Source organism: Carassius auratus, chromosome 3, assembly GCF_003368295.1.
Source record: "Carassius auratus strain Wakin chromosome 3, ASM336829v1, whole genome shotgun sequence".
Lineage (NCBI taxonomy): Eukaryota > Metazoa > Chordata > Actinopteri > Cypriniformes > Cyprinidae > Carassius > Carassius auratus.
In genome coordinates, this window is record NC_039245.1 from 19,692,578 (window position 1) to 19,714,071 (window position 21,494).

The window sequence follows — 21,494 nt, forward strand, 5'->3', positions numbered from 1 at the left end:
CTTCAGATAAAAACTGGTTTACAAAACAGCATTTTTGAGATGAACACATGTACAGTATATAGCCAAGAAAACTTGTGTCTTCAAGACATTTATCATGAAGATGATGTTTGTGTAAACCTGGTTTAAACCAGTTCTGATGGTCTTGTGACATACTGTCCTCATGACATCACTGTCTGACTATCTATAAGTAATACTTTCAGTATCTGAACCAGCTTATCTGGTTTATAAACCTAAAGGTTCACAATAAAGAACACAGAGTTTATATAAAGTATAAAATCGTTTTAGAAAAAAAAAAATAAAAGCAAATTTGGTATGTCTTAAGCCTTTTAGAGTTACAGAAAAAAACCACAGTTATATAGCAAGACCCTGAGAGAAATGCTTTCTTAACATGAAATGATATGGCTTCATGTTGTGTAGACAATTCAGACTTCTTTCAAAAACATAAAACATCTTAATGATTTACTGAGCCATCATCTGATCGTCACCAACATCATTTTACATGAAATGTAAAAGTGCACTCAGTATTTTTCCTCATTATGTGTTAAACAAATATACATAAAGAGATGCTTAAACTTAATAAAAATCCGTCCCACACCAGACTTGGGCTCCAGGCACATCAGTGGCATAATAAAAGCTGCTTTATTTTACATGGAGTAGGTCCAATAATCACATGACCTGTGGAATACTAGTTTTATCTTGCTTACCCAGCTGTTATCCGACACCTTCAATCATGAAATAACGAAAACAAGTGAACTTCTACAACAGGATAAGTGATATTCAGGATCCTTAGCTTTTATGTAATGCTGTAACTACGCCACTAGGTATCAGTATAAGACGACTGCCACGTCAGTCAACACCACATAAACCAGTGCACCTATAAAATATTAATTTTTTTTTTTTTTTTTAACATAATACAGTTCTATTAAAGATATGGGAAATTGTAAACCAATTCCAGCCAACAATTTTCTATCATGGCATGTAAATGTAAAAAATTCTGTATTCTTAAGGTTCTCTTATATACTCTGCAGTATATAACCACTGTAGAAGAACGCCACAGCTGCAAAAATAGACTGAGAGAGGGACTGTATTACTGACACACTGAATCCAACTCATATTTAATACACTTCACCTTATCTATTGGCTACTGGAACTTTAAATGCATTTTATTCATCAAGAAAGTTATGGGGTAAACTCTATCTGCCAAAGTTAAGGGAAAACTATGAATATTTTAATGAAGCACAGTATTATTTTTTTTCAAACTTTCAGAACCTTATTTTAGTCTGTAAATGCTAATCAGGAATTCTACTGACGCAAACCAGCAGTTCTCAAATTCTCAAAACACCACGTCTAATCACTTCTGTCTAAGTACCATCATCCATGCAAGTAGCCTATACTGCAAGAATGTCGGCAATGCATTAGTCTACTGATTAGACCCACAAAGATATATATACAGACACGCAATTGTGTAAATTGAGAAACTTTGACCCTGGACCACAAAACCAGTCTTAAGTCGCTGGGGTATATTTTTAGCAATAGCCAAAAAAACATTGTATGGGTCAAAATTATCCATTTTTCTTTTCTGTCAAAAATCATTAGGATATAAAGTAAATGTTCCATGGAGATATTTTGTAAATTTCCTAGCGTAAATATAACGTATTTTTTGATTAGTGATATGCATTGCTAAGAACTCATTTGGACAAATTCAAAGACGATTTCCTCACTATTTCCATTTTTTTGCACCCTCAGATTTCAGATATTACAATAGTTGTATCTCAGCCAAATATTGTTCGATCCTAATAAACCATACATCAATGGGAAGCTTATTTATTTATTTCAAGAAATAAGACTAGTTTTGTGGTCTAGGGTCAAGTATGCTGATTTACATTTACTCATTTAGCAGACTCTAAGCTTCTTACAAATGAATTTGCTGCTCAGCAAGCATAACAGCTTGATATTTCTATAAAAACTGATGAATAGACAGTTTAAAAGAACAGCGTTTATTTGAGGTAGAAATCTTTTGTAACAATGTCTTTACTGTCAAATAGAAATATACCTTCCTCACAGTTTCTATGGCCCTGTATTCTACGACACAGTTTTATGCAAGCAAACTAGCCTGTGTTTTCTTTGATTTAATAACATAGTAGGCTTGTCGGTATCGAGCAAAATGCAATTGAAAAATGCAGACTGTGGTTACCTGTATGAATTTGAGCTTGTGTGCTTTGCTCAGCAAATGCTCGTCCCAGTATTGAAACAGCTGTCCCCAAGACCCAGGAAGCAGTTGCACAGCAGGGCGATGGACAAGCTACAAGTGTGAATAAATGAACACAGCACTCTTTAGGAAACAAAATGTAGCTCTGCAGATGATTCAAAAAGCTTCAATTGCATTATATAAGTTTTTTTTTAAATCAATTAAAGTTATTGGTTTTGTTCTAAATTATTTTGCAGATCTCTCTAAAATGATATATTATTGTACCTTGGTACCAGATATGGCTTATGTTGTGAGCTTGTTTGGAAGAACACAGGTGCATCATCTGGTATGCTGAGGAATATCAAGTAGAAGGCCACAAAGTGCACAACCATCCCTAAGAAGACAACTGAAGTGCATCGGAAACTTGTTATTCTTCAATACAAGGCCAAACAATCCTCGCCCTGCAAACAAGAGACAACATCTAATCAAGCTCCAATCCTATTAAAGTATCTGCCCGGCTTGTCTCTAGATGCCCATACTACTAAAATGCAAGAGTAATCAAAGTAGATCCTTCTGCAAACTGCAAGTGCACCGATCAACTATTTCGCCGATTCTCACCACAATGCCTGAAATGTTAATTAAGCCTTTCGCTTCATCGCCAAGTGTGTCATAGCTCCAATGCAGGTTCCATAAACGCCACTGTAAAATCAAAACATATTCATCATGCTCAAATGCTCATGGAATTAATGGCCGTTTCCTTAAGTGATGTTCTTACCACTGTATGCCATGCAGAAACGTAATAATAATATGGTTTTTGTTTTAAAGATTTCTAAAATCGTCTCTAGTGGGGGGGGGGGGGGGGGATGGGACAATAAATAAATGGGTTTGAATAAAACTCCGATTAACTGATGAACCACTACAATTGATGGCCAATTTGTGAATCTTTTTTTTGTTGTTGATAAAATACCTTTAGTTACTAAACTGTGTTTTAGCTTCCGTCACAGCAGATGTTGCTCTCTGTTTATATGTAAAATTACACAACAAATTATTTGAGCGACCAATGAGAATTCAAACAATAATCTGCAAGCAGATATAACCATCATTTCCAACAAAAGGTTGTGAATTTATAACTGGGATTTTCATGGAGTCACATCACTTCCCATAATTATTGGACATTTAAAACCTATTGAAATTATTTCCTGTATTATATTAATTGCTTTTGTTAAAATAAAGAATATAAAACCAGACATGAAAACTTTTGTGTGTGTGTGTGTGTGTGTGTGTGTGTGTGTGTGTGTGTGTGTGTGTGTGTGTGTGTGTGTGTGTGTGTGTGTGTGTGAAAAATGGCATTCACTTTTCCAGTTATAAACAGTGATGAAAAAAAGTGTATTGTTGAGGTATTAAATCTGGGTCAGGTGCATCTCGTGTTTTTGAAATGTCTTATCATAAGATTCAAAACATATTCTATAGGGTTGATCTATGTGTTGAAAGTTGTATTGCAAAATGAACCGTCTTTAAAACATTGACATAAGGTTGACATAACATGTTTTGCAGTGATACTTGCTTCATGTACAAATTTTACATAACATTTTTAATCCATTTTTTTTTTATATAAATACAGTTTTTAAGGACTTCATATTGACAACATGAAGTATTTATATAACATAAACTTTATTTGTCACATTACAGGGCTATTTAGTTCAACAGCAGAATATTTGTTCATTTATTTTTTTCCTTTTAGCAAACACTAATTCAAAGCACTAACTTCACTGGAAGCGGCTATCATAGGTAAGATCTCACTCCTTCACCTTTTCTACATCTCATATTCATAATTTAGAGCTTTTTATGATGGATATGTAAATATGATACATTGCACTGTAAACAAAATATAAATTTCAGTCTAATTAAAATAAATAATTTTACTTGATTTAATTAGCCTTAATAGCTGTAATTCGGTTTTCTTCATCAGTAATTCGATTATTGTAATTAAGTGGTTGAAAAAGTGTAAAGAACTCATCACTGTATAGGTTGGCACCAGTTTGACTAAAATGTTAAGGTAGCAATTAAACATTAATTTGCAATTTTAGTCTGTTGATCATCACTGGTGAGTTTGTATGTAACAAAGAAATGCAAATGGTGCATTATTTCACAGTGCACTTTGACGAGGAGTAGAGGTTAACAAATGATATCACATTTTCTAATGCCAGAAATGGAATGTAAAATAAACTCTAGGTGTAGATATTATGAAAATATGTTTGAAATAGGATATTCAGTATTTTTTTGTCCTTCATTCTTTTCGCAGCCTTGGAATAATATATGGAGTTTTTTCATTCTGTAATGTGTTAGCTCCCATTATCGTTGCAATAATTGGACCACAGTTTACCATGTTCTTGAGCTGAGTTCTTTATAGGCAAGTATCCCATATTTCTTTGTGACTCTTCATCTTGTAGTCATCATGTCACCGTTTTCTATATTGTTCACTTCTGTGTTTTTCAGTGGTTACATAGCTTCATTCATCATTCCATCCACATGGTCCTTTTATTTCACATCAGTGGTTATTGGCATTGGAGCAGCCAGTAAGTATATATTTAAAACACACAATCACACATTTAGGGTATTTCATCACCTGCTAGCTAATAATTGATTGAATAGTTATCCCAAAACTATTTAGATAAATAAAGGATTAAATATTTTTCTCATTAAATACAAAACTTGTATGCAGTGTTGCAAAGTTTTCTCAGTCGGTGTGGTTAGTCTTTTATGTACAGTACACACTAGTACGGAAGTAGATGTTTTTCACATTTTTTAATTCCTTCACCCACTTGAGCAATACAGTAGAGCCAGTTAGTTGCCACTCAAAAAGGTGCTATATTTGCATAGTTTTGTTACACTGGTGAATACAATATGGTCAGTCAAAATGAATCGCTGATGGTAGTTTAAATGAAAGTTTTAATTACTTATTACTTAAGAGGGGTTCATAATTAAGTAGTGCACTGATACATTTTTTTTTAATTTTTCATTCAAAATTGGTGCAACCTGCCTTTTTTTATATCCACAGTGCTATGGACAGCTCAAGGGCACTTTCTAGTGGAGAACTCTGATGCATCCACCATCAACAGGAACACAGGATTGTTTTGGGCTTTACTGCAGTGCAGGTCAGGAAGAGACAGCTGCAAAAGCTTACAGACAGAAAATTATAATCCGAGGTTCACTTGAACTGATTAATCATCTGTGATCATCAACAGTAAACTAATATGGATGTTTGGATTCAAAGAAATAGATATTTATCAGCAGTATTCAGATTAATAACTACATACATCTCTTAAAGGCATAGTTCACCCAAACATACTAGATGTTGTTCCAAACTTGTGTTATGTTCTTTCATCTGTTAAAGAACACAAAAATTATGTATTAGACAGAATTATATTATATTATTTTAATAATATTACATTTTGAATTGGTTTCCATTTTTATATTAACTGTTTTCATTGTAATTTACAGTTTTAGTAATTTTGTTGTGTGTTTTAGTTTTTTTTTATATGTCTATAGTTCATATATATTGTCTATATATATATACTGTCAAAATAATTTACAGTGGTAGTAGTTTTAGTTTAATATAATGTTTATATTATTTATGTTATGTTATGTACAAATTTTATGGAAAATGGAAGCTTGGACATTATAGCTCTCATTTTGTGTTTAACGGACAAAAACATCAGTAAAACCATCAAGAGCTATGCTTTAACCACTTAAAACTGTCCATGATTCCTGTATGAAAAATTCTAATTTGTTTTCTTTCCAGTATGTTTGGAAATATGTACTTTTATTTTGACTGGAAAGGAAACACTGAAATTACATGTAACACGATGGATTGAAAATCATATTTTGATAAAAGCAACTTTATTGTGTTCACTCTTTTATTTAACTTAATCAGCACTTATTTAATGTCTGCTAACTATATGCCAACTCTCAAATGGCAAAAATATTTCAAAATTTACACATACATTTTAACATTTTTTTTTCTGTCACATATTTTACCCACAGATAAAGACAGAAAGGTTGTTTACTGCTCTGATGGTTATCTTAGCACTCGGGACACTGAGTTTCCTTGCATTGAGGAAGGTCTGTCAGCAGGAAGAAGTTCTCTCTGAAGAGGAGGGCCAGTCTCTGTTATCAGCAAGATTGAAGTAAATTCACTTATCCATTTAGTGAATCATGATGTTTACTGAGAATTTCCACTTTACACCTAAAACAAAAAAAGCTTAACATTTCCTTTCACAGTTCCAGCAATAAGGATTTTTATTCTGCTTCCCAATCTGTCTGATTCACATTCAGATTAATACTTGCCCTGTCAATATACCAGCACACACACACACACACACTTTCCTTTCACCATGGTGTTGTTACTGCAATAAAACTATGACTAACCTATATGTCTGAAGGACATTTTATCATGTTAAAATAACTAGCTTTCGCTCTATTTTGGTAGAAACTGTTGCTAACTAAAAACTTAATACTGCTGCAAACATTAAAGGCATGCAATTCTTATGTTTTGGCATAGGTATTGCTAAAATTCAAACATATTTTCAAACACACAGCAGCATAATAAGCATGCCACCCTACCATCCATTTCAGTAGAATCCAATAAGAATGAAACACAACTTTTTTACCACAGGTGGTGAAGGGTGTGAAAATTAGCAAAAATCATATTCCCAAAATTACAACATTATATGTCCTAATATCTGCCATCCTCCGCTCGATTAAATCCTCATGTAAGACACAAGAGTTTCAGCGAGTGTGTCTTGGTCCATGTAAATATCCAGGAAAGCATACTGGTAGAAAACAAACCAAGTAATTGAGCAATTAGATATCTACAGCATGTGTATTAATTGCATTGCATTATATCCACAACAGTTGGCCTAGTTAAACGTTAGCAAGTTAAGATGGTGCTCACAGAAGTGCATGCGATCGTGACCATGCAGCATGAGATGAAAGCTGCTGTCTGGAATGCAAATCCATCTTTCTGTGGCAACTACTTCATGGCGAGAGGATGCTGTAATTTGATTTAATATTTTGGTATTTTATTTATTAAATACCTAAATATAAAAATACACACATAGGTATTATATATATATATATATATATATATATAAAACACTGGGTATATTTTAAGCTAAAACAGCTTGCCATAGCCACATTGTAAAAATGTTGCTTCAAGATGATTTGATACATTTTCTTTATCGTTGGGCTATTTAATACATTTAAAGTTTAATGAGCGAGTGCATAACCTTTAATTACTCAGTTATTCCAGGTTAGCTACAGCACATGCTGTCAATATAACACTGTGTCACTGCAATAACTTACCCTATTCACAAAGCCAAACTTTAACGTGCAGCTGGAGTCACGCTCGATCTTTAAAATCAGCGGCCTTCAGTGTATGAGCATTAGGATTTGCGTGTAATGATCTCTATACTTGTTTAAACATTGCTTTCAAAAGTTGTCGATTGACTAAGCGCTGAAAGATCACCAACACTTCAAGGTAGAGTAAGTTTACACGAAGATCATCCGTAGATCTATATGCAATGTCCATGTGGCTATGGCAAGCTGTTTTAGCTTAACATATTCCCAGCGCTACTTGTCAGAATTGCATTTTTACTACAAAAAAAAAAAAATGTAATACAGAGCTCTACAATTAAACTCTACAATTAGGGAGTAAAACTACAATTAGGGAGGAATCTAATTCATTTTTTATTTAAAATAAATAGGTAATTATTCAGTTATAGAGAATGAGGAGTTACGTCACATTCTTTTCACTTCGCATTTCAGGAAGGTGCTGCAATATTAGCAGGATACACTATCCGTTCCCATGGTTACTTCTCATTCTCTATAAGGATAACTGCTTATATTTTCTTTTGTTTTTGCCTTTAAGTTAAACAATCATTAATTCTTCATTGTATCATTTGCAGGGAAGAGAAGCTTTTAAACACATTCCATGATAATTCGATTTTGTTCTCTTAGGTTTTGTAGAATTTGGTTTAGAAATAATTACCTGAGTATCATGGAAACAGTGTTGCCCGATGGATGCTCGCTGCTGCTTCAGCCATCATATGGTAGATTATCCAAATAAAAGTGTGTGTTCAACAAGCTGACATAAGTTGATCCATTTCTTTGTTGGAAAGTTTTAAATGATAAAGTATAATTGTTATTGTCTTGTATAATTGTAAAATATAAATTTTTCCATGGCCACGGGGGAGAATAATAGTAAAATGCAATTACGGCGAGTAACGCTGGGATTTTTTAAAGAGAAAACGGCTTGCCATACACGGAGCTCAAGTCAATCATTATTATTTGGAAATCATCATAAGTTGACAGGCTACGTCACATCTGGTATCCTCGTTATGCTCTTTTCTTTACAAGCAAAAAGACAATAGCCTAAACAAAATATTCTAAGAGGGTCACAATAAATGAAATTCGAAAATTATTGTTTAAACACTTCGGAAGAGACTTATACTGTAAGTATTATACTGAAATAATTTTTTTCTAATATGGATACCTGGGGATAGATTCCTGTTTACAAAATTACAAAAGTCAATCCTTTGCAACAAAACAATTCTAAAATAAATGGGCACGTGTGTTGACAAAGGAGAAATTGTAAAATACTGTAATTAAACGTAATAGTTTACTGGATAGTTTTTGATATAGTTTATGAATAATTAAAAAAAAATAAACTTCAACCTTTTTGAGCAGAAGATTTATTTAATTTTATCATTATTATTTTGCCGAGTAACTCAAAATTCCAAAAAGTTCCTCGTTACGTTTAGCACACCAGATTTTAAAATCGTAAAGTCACTACGGGAAGCCGCACGGCTCACTCCCTGACAACACGCTCTTACCCAGAAGCCTTTCCTCATATTGTACACAATCATCATGGCGGCGCAGGATGGTAGGTAGCGTGAAAATGTACTTAAATGCCATTTACACAGTATTTGAAGTGTTATTTATACCCACAGTACATCAGTTCCAGTTATTTCACACTTGTAATACACTGAACGGACGTTCTTTTAACTTGTCAGGGTGAAATAATAGCTAGATATTCTGTGACTAGCCATGTCGAAAACTTCGGCTGTGTCACAAAACGTGAGGGAGCTGTTTACCTAGACAGCATTCTGAGGGATGCTGAAACATTTAAACGTTTCTGGAGCTTTCGATCCGCGTTTATAGACATCGCTGAAGCGTTTGGGACGTTTAAACGAAAGTTACAATCGAACCAATAGCACCCGCAGATGCTGTCTAGAAAGACAGCTCACTGGATTTTGAGCCACTGTTTTGATATGAGCTTGCGAATATTAGCACAGCGTGCTGGCTAAGTTACCGACGAGTCAGTTGTGTACGATTACAACACAGACTCTATCGAGACGCTCATGGTTATAGTTATTGGTCTTAGTTCAACAGTTGGGCACAAATGAGCATAAGGGAATTTACTAGATGTTTCTGCGCCTCTGGATAGCAGCTAGTAGGTTAGCTATTAAAATCTGTGTACTAGAGACGGTCTAGTTAGGACTATTTCAGAAGTAAAACATACTAGTAGTCGGTAGGAATCTAGAATCAAGACGTGAATTCAGCTTTTATCTAAATTTAAGAGTTTACTACAGTTTGAAATAGTCATATCAGTACTCTGAAACCAGTTAACATTTGAGCTTTGAAAACTAAGCTTCCTTATCAATACGAAAATGTAAAAATCTTTCTCATCTGATAATTGTTCCTACAGGAAGTGAGGTAGTAGGAATGGAGGCTGAGGTCACACAGAAGGTACCAGAAGTGTTATGTGAAGCTGCTGGACAAGAAGATGCTGCAGGGACTGAACAAGCATCTCTTAGCGATGGTGAAAGCACATCGGCTCAGCCTGCTGCTGTCAGCAACGGAGAGGAAAGTGAGGAGGGGAAAGAGATGGTGGAAGTGAAGATCATTTGGAACAAAAACAAATATGACCTTAAAATTCCTTTAGATGGCACCGGTGCTAAACTGAAAGAGAAGATTCACGCTCTCACTGGTAATTTGCATGAAAGTTGTGGTTGGATGGCATGAATGCTTTATGAAACATGAAATTTATGTCTTTGTTTTCTTATTTTCATAATTGTCATTTAAAACTGCATGACTTTTGATGTTTTACGGAGGTCATACAGGTGAGACACCTTTGAGAACGTTCCAGTTTGTTTTTTCTTCTGTGGATCATGTAAAATTAGAGATAAACTAATGAAACATTTAGACACATGCAACATAGTCAAGTAACATTTACTTATATAGCACCTAATGCAATACAGATTATTTCAAAGCTGCTTCACATTAATAAACGGATGTTGTAAAATTCATCCAATTATGAAACATTAAATTCCAGCTATAAAGCAGGTTTACAGAAGACAATAGAGTCTGTTATCATCATTATCCAATTAGAGAACAATATAATATGGAACCACCACATTATATCAGGATTGAAGTTACTGAAGACAAATGCTTCAGTAATGCAAATGTGTGTGTTTTGAATGCGTATCAGGTCTTCCACCTGCTATGCAGAAAGTGATGTACAAAGGACTGCTACCAGAGGACAAGACGCTTCGAGAGATCAAAGTTACAAATGGTGCAAAGATTATGGTGGTTGGATCTACAATAAATGATGTACTAGCTGTAAATACACCAAAAGAAGTTATTCAGCAAGAGGTTAAAGCTGAAGAGAACAAAAAGGAGCCATTGTGCAGGCAAAAGGTGGGTGGGGAAACCTATTTGCATAATGTGAACTCTAGTAAGCTGTGATGTATAAATGTATCTATGTAATTAAATTTGATAAATGTACTTGTGGATACTTTTTTTTTTCTCTCTCAGCAACATAGAAAAGTTTTAGACAAAGGAAAACCAGAAGATGTCATGCCATCTATAAAAGGAGCTAAGGTAAGCAAAACCTGTGAGGCCTAGGGTATGATTAGACTGTACCAGGTCATTACACGCATGCCATACAAAATAAATTTTATATATACATACACACACAATGAGTTTTGCTGTACAGCATCATGTGCATGGTGCATTAGTGACCATGCCCTTCATTTCCCCAGAAATGAACAGAATATATCAATTTTATGCACTAATGACATCCGAGTGATCTCTTATTTGTTAACAGGAGCGTCTGCCAACAGTGCCTTTATCAGGAATGTATAACAAATCTGGCGGAAAAGTACGACTCACATTTAAACTGGAACAGGATCAGTTGTGGATCGGAACAAAAGGTGATTTCGTCATTTAATTAAACATTCATCCCTGATACATGATTTACGCCTATCTTGATTTTTTTTCCTGGCCTGCAGAAAGAACAGAAAAAATCCCGATGGGTTCCATCAAAAATGTTGTGACTGAGCCAATAGAGGGTCACGAGGACTATCATATGATGGTATGTGTTTATCAGGACATTTTAAACAAGCTATCTGTCATTCTTAAACAGATTTTTTTTAAACATAATAATATTAATGATAATTGTAAATATATATATATGTAACCCTTGTTACATATTGTGCATCCCTGTCATTGGATTGCAATCGAATAAGGGGTGTTCACCTATCTGTATGTCTCAGTATGGCAGCCGCAGTGGATGGATAGAATACCATATGCAAACTAGCAATCTGAAACAATGGCCTTAGCACCCAAAGGGGAGGGATAAGTTGACCAGACGTCCCGTCTTTCCCGGGAGTCACTATTCGTTGTCAATTAACTTAGTGAAGGCAGGATAGGCGGAATCTCGCTGATAGAAGTGCTCTCTTGTGCGTACGCTCCACTTCTTCACTTCTGCATATACAGCTCACAATCAGTTCTCAGCGCTCAAATACACACACAGCAGTCCAAATGTTTATCGTGTAAAGTATCTGACGTAAATGCAGTTATGGATTAAGTAAACGTGAACAGGTGGTTGAAAACCTGGACAAAAAAAAATATTGTCACCGTTTATTCAAGTTTTTCCAAATTCAATCCTTGATTCAAATTTCAGACTGCAAAGTTTTAAATCTAAAAGTGAACCGTGTATAAAGTTATTGTCTTTCAAAAGAAAGATTCGACACCGAGTCATGAAAACGAGCCGTGACGTCAAACTGAAACATTAGTAGATTTATGTCCAACCACTTGTTAGATTGTATAAAAACATAGATTTATGTCGCCCACCATAGACTGTATAAAAACATGGACATAGTGTCCGTGACGTCACCCATGACCGATGACTGATCGTTTCGTTATGTAAGTTGCGACTGATAAATTCTTTGCGACTGAAGAAAGGGAGACATGAACATCTTGGATGAGTAAATTATCAGGATATTTTTATTCTGAAAGTGGAGTAATTCTTTTAAAAAGCCTACTGTGGCATGTAAAATATGTATATATTTTATTGAATATGTATGCACAGCTTGTAGGTCTCTGTCTAACAACATTATCTGTTCCCTCGCGAATGTCTAGTATTGTGTAGATGAATAGTGAATGATTGTCGTTGTTATTACTTGTAGTTCTGATAAAAAAATAGAGCAATACGTTAGTGTACAACCTGCAGTGCTTTATCAATATGTTTCTGCATTGGGCTAACATGTATAACATGGCTGTCTGGGTGTTTACCACCGAGCTGTGGGCTCAGTAATGGTGCTGCTGTTATTGACCTGCGCTGCACACAGTAGACCAATCACAATTGACTAAAAGTTATAATTAAAAATTATTGACAAAAATGCAATGACAAACTATGAAAGACTCAAATGACTAATATGTGACTAAGACAATTAAACATTTTCGTCTCAAGATTTGACTAAATCAAAAATCAAAATTAGCACTGCTCCAATCTCTTCCTGAAGATCACGAAAAAGCCTGTTAGCTCAGAGAAGCTGTCAGTCATGACGTCACACTCCTGCTTTTATAACATCACATAACTAAATAAAACCAAACTTATTTTTAAAAACGAACACCCTAACTTACATCTGCTAAATAAAATCTACATCAAATGACATAAACCATAAACCAGGTGATTGTCTAGATATTTAGATTTTTTTAGCATCCTAAGATTCCAGATTTTCAAATAGTTGTATATTGACCAAATGATGTTCTATACTAATAAACCATACATCAATGAAAAGATTATTTATTCAGCTTTCAGATGGTGCATAAATCCCAATTTTGAAAAATTGACACTGAAGTCCACGGTTATATATATATATATATATATATATATATATATATATATATATATATATATATATATATATATATATATATATATTTACATATACATACAAACACACGTTTTTCTTTTTTTGGGTGCTACTGTAAGACAAAAACACTGCAGAAAATGGCCAAATCGTGTGTATATCTATATAAATGTTTTTGTTTGTTTGTCACCCTAGGCATTTCAGCTGGGTCCGACAGAAGCCTCTCAATATTGGGTCTACTGGGTGCCTGCACAGTTTGTCGATGCAATCAAAGACACAGTTCTCGGAAAATGGCAGTATTTTTAATGTGCCTCGATAGACACTGAAGAATTGGGATTGCGAGCAAATGATTGAAAACATTAACTGGAGCCAACACAATAATCTGAAGAACTGATTTTTCTGAAGTATATCCAGAGCAAACCGAAGGATTGCTGTTGGACTAAATATTTGGGGGGTTTTAAGTGCACTAAGTGTCAGCATCCCATTTTTCAAGCTGTTTCACCACTCTTTTCTTTTTTTTTTTTTTTAAAGCAATCCCAAGCATAAACAGAAAATTGTACAGAACTTGCATAGACATTTCTCGTAGTTATTCTGAAAGAAATAAAAATTATTTAAGGAAAATGATCGATGCAGTAGAAAGATTTTATCTAGTATATTCCTCGGTTTACCTTACAACTTAAGCAAACTTGCCAAAGTCAACAGATCACACAGTTGTTAATTTTGCAATCAGCTTTTATCATTGCACAGATTATAGTTTACATGTAAAATAGCAACGATGTAACACTCAGCTATGGTATTAATCCAGGTTCAAAGAGCATTGTTGCATTTTATGTAGTTTAAAAAAAAAATCTGCATTTTCCTCCACACTTTTAATTGCACATGAAGAGCATCTCATTTTGTCTTTAGGGCGAGAGCCTTGTTGGAGAATTACAAAGCCTAAAGCCAAGAGTGCAGTTGCTCAGACTCTGTTTTTTCAAACACATCATACTTTGACAAAGGCAATATCTTCTTATTGTTAATCCTTATTGTTTAATTGTTAAATGCAGCGCCATCTCTAGGCTCAAGTCCCTCTCAAATCAGATGTAATATTAGGGAAAACAGTGTTGATGTGCCCTTAAATACTCAGTCGTATAACTAAGTTAAGTTGTTGATGAGTGACTATTCTGATCATGCATGTTGTTTTTTCAAACCTGGTGCTAACCAATGATACACATTTTTAATTCAATAAAGCCCAAAGGAAGGAAGAATTTCATAGACCTCTCTGTAATAAATGTGCCATGTACTTTTTTATTTTTCAAGCGCGATGTATCAGCTCACAGTTTCAATTCTTCCTAATCATATATTTCAATATGTATCTAGTTCAGTCATGAGAGGAGCAGCTGACCCTAAAAGTGTTCTCACCCTCAGGCCATCCAATATGTAGATTTAGAATTATGTCTCTTGTTCACCATTAGCTCTGCAGTGAATGGGTGCCGTCAGAATGAAAGTCAAATCAACTGATAAAAACACAATAATTGACAAGTAATCCACATGACTCCAGGCCAGTCAACACCATGTGAAGTGAAAAGCTGCATGTTTGTTGAAACAAATCCATCAAAGCATTTTATTTTTACTTTAAACCATTACTTCTGTCTAAAATATGAGTCCTCTGTCAAAATTGAGAAGAATAGGGGATGTACGTTTCACCGGAGGAACGTTTTTTTGGATTGTGGACTAGTATTTTAAGAGTAAATAATGGTGTAAAGTCAAAACACTTCAATGATGAATTTGGTCCTTTCAAACATGCACTTTCTATTTTTATTTTTTATACAATACATTAATTTATGGACTGGAGTCACACTTTGTGTGTAAATTCAACACTCATAATTGTTAACTGTTAAACCTGTTCATCACTATTCATTGTTTCTGCACTACACCAGTGTTAGCATTCAGTTAGGGGAAGTCGTGGCTTAGTGGTTAGAGAGTTTGACTCCTAACCCTAGGGTTGTGGGTTAGAATCTCGGTCCGGCAATAACACGACTTGGGTGCCTTTGAGCAAGGCATCAAACCCCCAACTGCTCCCCGAGCGCCGCAGCATAAATGGCTGCCCACTGCTCTGGGTGTGTGTTCACAGTGTGTGTGTGTGTGTGTGTGTGTGTTCACTCCTCTGTGTCTGAGCACTTTGGATGGGTTACGTGCAGAGCACAAATTCTGAGTATGGGTCACCATACTTGGCTGAATGTTATGTCACGTCATTATGGTGTTAATTTTTAACACTCTCCTTTTAAGATCAACAACAGTAATGTTAATATAACTGATGAGTGTTCAAAATACTGATTTATAATAGAACTTTTGATGCTTTTAATAGCGCTTTTGGTTTCTACAATTAAATGGTGGGACCTATTTGCAGAACATTTGAGGCACACCACATTTAACATTCACATTCAAACACCACATTTCACTGCATTTAAAAAAACCTTTACAATTTGCAGTTCATTCCAATCTGAAACAAAAACACAACAGGGAACAATGGAAGTTCTCTCATCACTGTCATATGAAAGCTGCCTGTCAGAAGGTCCATAGTATATCATCCACACAAATGAAAGTGAAAATATTACCCACCTCCTCAGTACAGAATGCATGCACCCGCTCATCAAAACACACTGTAATTACATGACTGGCAAAATAAAAGCTTGCCCATCTTTTCATAATACTGGTAATCTTATGAAAAACAGGCATTTAATTTTCAACAGCAGAGCAAACAAACATTCCAACTTTGTATTCAGTTCCATAGTTTTTTTTTACCCAGGTTGTAGAGGAGACAGTGGATACATTCCAAGTCAGTTAAAAGCTCATTACCCTCCAGAGTGCAAGCAGACTTCATTAACAGGACCAAACTGAAATCTTTAAAAATAACAACTTTATCAAAGAAAAGCCAACTGGTGTTAAAATTTCTGTCAATTTTTTGGTTATGCTTTTAAAGTTCTTTACAGACTTCTTAAAAGTTATGCTTCCCTTTGTACCTCATGCACCACATGTGAATAAGTGGACCCACTTTCCTAATGCATCTAGGATAATGGATCATTAGATGGTGCCTAAGAATCAATCTCCTTTCAGGAAACATGGACTCAAAAGTTTGATGATCAGAAATGAAATGCTTCAAAACATAAGTCTGTAACCCTATTATAACTGCCAATAATACAAAGTTCACTATCCGAATCAAAAGTAGTATCAGATTCCAGTAACCATTGTCCGTTACTTGAACAACTTTTCAGAGGTGTGACCATATGAGAAACAAACAAATAATATTTGTATAATGTTTATCCCTTGAATTGTAGAAAAAGATGTAGGAATATTTTAAAGTGAAGATGTGAAGAGATTAAAGGGTTAGTTCAACGAAAAATGAAAATTGTCATTAATGACTCACCCTCATGTTGTTCCAAACCCGTAAGACGTCCATTCATCTTCGGGACACAGTTTAAGATATTTTAGATTTAGTCTGAGAGCTCTCAGTCCCTCCATTGAAGCTGTGTGTACGGTATACTGTCCATGTCCAGAAAGGTAAGAAAAACATCATCAAAGTAGTCCATGTGACATCAGAGTGTCAGTTAGAATTTGATGAAGCATCGAAAATAAATTTTTGTCCAAAAATTGCAAAAACTACGACTTTATTCAGCATTGTCTTCTCTTCCGTGTCTGTTGTGAGAGAGAGTTCAAAACACTTCAGTTTAGTGATATCCGGTTCGCGAACGAATCCCTCGATGTAACCGGATCTTCTTGAATCAGTTCACCAAATCGAACTGAATCATTTGAAATGGTTCGTGTCTCCAATAAGCATTAATCCACAAATGACTTAAACTGTTAACTTTTCTAATGTGGCTGACACTCCCTCTGAGTTAAAACAAACCAATATCCACTGACTGAACTGCTGTGAAGAGAGAACTGAAGATGAACACCGAGTCGAGCCAGATAATGAATAGAAGATTGACTCGTTCTCGAGTCAAGAATCGTTTCTGTCAGACGCGTCCGATTCGAGAACCGAGGAGCTGACGATACTGCGCATGCGTGAAGCTTGAAGCAAACTGACACACAGAGAATCTGAACTGAACTGGTTCTTTTAGTAATTTATTCTAAACTGATTCTGTGCTAATGTTATGAGCGCGGGTAAACCGAAGGCTTGAATCAAAGGCAATCATCGCCAATGACATCATTAAATTGAGCACAAAAGAACCGTTTTCTTCAACCAGTTTATTGAATCTAACTGTCCAAAAGAACCGATTCACGGAAATGAACTAATGGTGATCTGAAAACTGATGCAACTGGTTCTTGACTCGAGAACAATTCAATCTTTCGTTCATTATCTGGCTCGGCTCGGTGTTCATCTTCAGTTCTCTCTTCACAGCAGTTCAGTCAGTGTACTGTTTGAGTAAATGAATTACTCCAGGATATTGGTTCGTTTTAACTCCGAGGGAGTGTCAGCCATGTTAAAAATGTTAACAGCTTAAGTCAGGGGTAGGCAAGTTCGGTCCTAGAGAGCCGCAGAGTTCAGCTTCAACCCTAATCAAACGCACCTGAACAAGCTCATGAATTCATTCAGGATTACTAAGGTACAGGCAGGTGAGTTTTTTTTTTTTTTTTCAGGGTTTTAGCTGAACTGTGCAGGACTGCGGCTCTCTAGGACCGAACTTGCCTACCCCTGGCTTAAGTAATTTGTGGATTAATGCGTATTGGAGACCCGAACAGTTTCAAACGATTCAGTTCGATTTGGTGAACTGGTTCAAGAAGAACCGGTTACATCGTGTGATTCGTTCGCAAATCGGATATCATTACACTGCAGTGAACGCTCACAACAGACCCGGAATAGAAGACAATGTTGAATAAAGTCATAGTTTTTGCTATTTTTGACCAAAATGTATTTTGGATGCTTCAAAAAATTGTAACTGACAATTAAAACTTTATTTTACCTTTATGAACTTTACAATCTAATCAGCCACATCACTTGCACTGGTTTTCCCAGTCTTCATTCCTTGGAGGCAAGAGATGCATAAGCAAGAGAATAGCTGCCACATCACTGTCCCATCCTAGTAGAATAGAGTATACAGTTAACCCTTAAACCATTCTGCCTGTACTTGAATGTTGTCCTCATTTTATCCTTAATAACTGGTGCGTCTGTTGAATGCTTCATCATGGATATAGCTTCTGTGCATTCATCACCTGACAACTGCTCAGTCTTTGGACCATCTTTGTAAACCATCTTTGATGCCCCCTTCAAGTTATTTACAGAGTGCCACTGAACAGTTTTCAATCTTTAGGCAATGTAGCCCTGGCCACTGCGTGGATCATAGTACTGTTCCTGTCAAACAAACATTTGGCATCAATAAGTCATCATCAATGTAACATGTCCCGGCAATATCGCATGCACACAATTTTGCAGAATAATATTTTTTTTTACAAAAGTTCTTTGCATGACCCACTACACAAAATGCACTACTTAAACTATAAAACATTGATACTTATTAAATGATATACAGTTACCAATAAAAGTAGTCTATTATAAGCTTTACACATATTACAAGGTTTACATTCCTTCCACAGGATTCTGCAGATTTGTCTAGAAGAAAATGTGCAGACAATGCCAAACAAGTCTGCAGATACCATCTGAGATAAATCATCTCAGTATAATTGATTGACTCATGCATTTGATATGCTTACATTACCAGTCGGTTAGCACTTATCTTTCAAATTGGTGGATAAAATAATGATTGCAAGAGCATAGCTTACACAAATACTGACTGGTGGGATCCTCCTGCACCACAGCATGACATTTTTTTATTATATATAAAATGCAACTGTTATCAAATACCAGTGCAATATATAAACTAGACTGATGATTATTTTATTGGTCACTTACCCATGCTTCGATACCATATCAGCCACAAGAATGTTTACCAGCTTCCTTTTCAGACAGGCTCTTAATTTGTTCGGACTCCTTCAATATATCAGTGCCTCCTGGTTTTTGAGTGCAGCACTGAATGAACTAGCTGTATATATAAAGAAATACAATAAAGAAAATATGAATGCAAATAAACCAGTCTTTGATATACTAATGTTCCATATACCATACATGGTATACTAATTCCACCTATACTTCCCGCTCGATGTGTCACCAAGAAGGGATATCCAGGTGACCAGGAAGCCCCTCAAAGCGACCCAGCCTGACATCCAGTTTTGCAACAATGAGGGGTTTCAGAGGACCTACCCTAGATGAGAACGAAACCCACAGGTCTCAGAAGAACACTGCAACGTAATCTCACAGAGGATTAATACACACGTGACCACCAGAAAATATATACATCTCTAAACTCCTCAGCCAGATCCACCTATGATCCCCAAGAGCTCATTCTCTTCTGTGCCTCAGCAGCGACGGGTCCTGAACCGCGAGAAGCAGATGGCTGCCCCTCTTTCCTCCAGAGAGACAAACGAAACTGGAGCATTTTGAAAAACATTCGCAATGCACGCAGATTGCTCCCCCAAGGACATCGCGTGTGTGATCTTCATCCAAACAAACGACGCAAAGATTGTGTGTCATCGGTTTCAGATAATGATGACACGGATGCACACAACATCTAAAGGCTTTGCTAGTAGTTGCCATGATTGATAGAGAATGTTAACTCTTACTATGTGCAAATGCATTCTTCAAACAGAACAGTCAGTGAAAACAAAGAAGAGAATGACGTGTTCTCCCGGCACGTATTTATTCTATAGTCGAACCAGTAGTGATGTCAGGGGTTGTCACCGGCCAAATAGTTGGTGTTTTTTAAATGTACGCTTCAGACACGGGTCACGATGAGGCATTCCACATAGCAACCCCTAGAGGACGCAGTGTCTCGTTCCCTTGAAAGGGAGTTGGAATGTCGTGACCACAAATTACAAACTTGATTAATACATTTACGATTTATTAATATCCTCCTTCATTTAAGGTAAATCACAGATAGATAACGTTAGTCCACTGGTATCAAATTAGTACAACGTGGATCAAAGTTGTCCATGACATCTACTCATGTGCATGGCCCTGTAAATAACAATAACCATTTAATTTAGCTATATTGTGTGAGAATCTGATTTACCATGGGGATCTTTTCTTCGGCTTCAAGTAAAAGAGATTTGCGGACACAGACTGGTGGCCAAGCGTTAAGTGGAGGCGTGGCCTTTTACGCCACTTTAGGTCAAATTTGAAAATACACTTAAATTTCACACTGACACTGTATTACAAATAAGTAGTGTTAAAACAATATCAACCTGTTAATTTTACACTGTCCCTGAAAATTTTACACCAGTGATTTTACTGTTTAGTACGCTACATAAATACTATTTATAATTATATTTCATATTTAGAAAGAATATAAAGCTGTTTGTGGTTGAGCATTTGCATGTTCTTCAAAATATTATTTGATGGGTAAAGTGTTTAAGTATCAACTAATAGTGATAGTGCGCTTTGCCTCGGAATGGAAATATGAGCATATTGCAAAATATTCTGAATATCAAACCATTACACACCTGTTTAATGAATATATTCAGCAAAATAAGGCTTTAGTAAGCATTTTTATCAATTTTTATGTACATGCTAAAAATTAGTTTTTTGAGAACTCATAAGTTCTATGGCTGTATATCATAGTCTTTTTATTCTCAGTCGATACCATCTTGAAATATAATTTCAAGATACATTACTTTTACCTCTGTGTGACATTACCTTTTCATAGCCCTCTCTCTCTGCACTCTGTACTCACTATTTTTTCATCCTCAAACAACTTAAAAGCTCCCATTTTAACAAATTTATTGAGAGGTCCATATCAGATGCATTATTTCAATTGCAATATGCAATTGCAATTAAACAATACATTTAATATGCATTTTGCTACTTGGTTTGATAAGAAGTATGCTTTTCAAAAAATCTGCTGCTGTCATGCACCACAGGTGTACAGTATGGGTTAAGAAGAAAAAAGAAACTGGGTTTGATCACTATCATTGAGTTGAAGAATGGAAAATATGCCGTCAGGTATGTAACAGCAGAACAAGAAAACCTAATTATTTTTTACTGTCATAACTTA

The 21,494-nt window shown here is 35.5% G+C and overlaps 1 protein-coding gene and 1 long non-coding RNA gene across 2 annotated transcripts; one reads left to right on the plus strand and one right to left on the minus strand.

The window, feature by feature from the left end:
* Nucleotides 1–6,059: 6,059 nt before the first annotated feature.
* LOC113041880 (uncharacterized) lies at nucleotides 6,060–7,736 on the minus strand. Its single transcript, XR_003275477.1, has 3 exons — nucleotides 7,553–7,736; nucleotides 7,143–7,241; nucleotides 6,060–7,020 (listed from the first exon to the last, which is right to left on the minus strand). It is a non-coding gene; the product is annotated as an uncharacterized LOC113041880 (long non-coding RNA).
* A 1,291-nt stretch (nucleotides 7,737–9,027) lies between these two features.
* On the plus strand, nucleotides 9,028–14,674 carry LOC113049833 (ubiquitin domain-containing protein UBFD1-like). The gene is made up of 7 exons (XM_026212498.1): nucleotides 9,028–9,131; nucleotides 9,957–10,238; nucleotides 10,740–10,948; nucleotides 11,066–11,131; nucleotides 11,358–11,463; nucleotides 11,542–11,624; nucleotides 13,603–14,674. Exons 1-7 carry the CDS (start codon nucleotides 9,116–9,118, stop codon nucleotides 13,711–13,713), a joined length of 873 nt encoding a protein of 290 aa, XP_026068283.1. The 5' UTR covers nucleotides 9,028–9,115; the 3' UTR covers nucleotides 13,714–14,674.
* Nucleotides 14,675–21,494: the final 6,820 nt, after the last annotated feature.

Coding starts and splice junctions, on each gene's coding strand:
- LOC113049833 (XM_026212498.1), top strand. Junction 11,464..11,541: donor GTTGTGGATCGGAACAAAAG/GTGATTTCGTCA, acceptor CCTGGCCTGCAG/AAAGAACAGAAAAAATCCCG. Junction 11,625..13,602: donor ACGAGGACTATCATATGATG/GTATGTGTTTAT, acceptor TTGTCACCCTAG/GCATTTCAGCTGGGTCCGAC.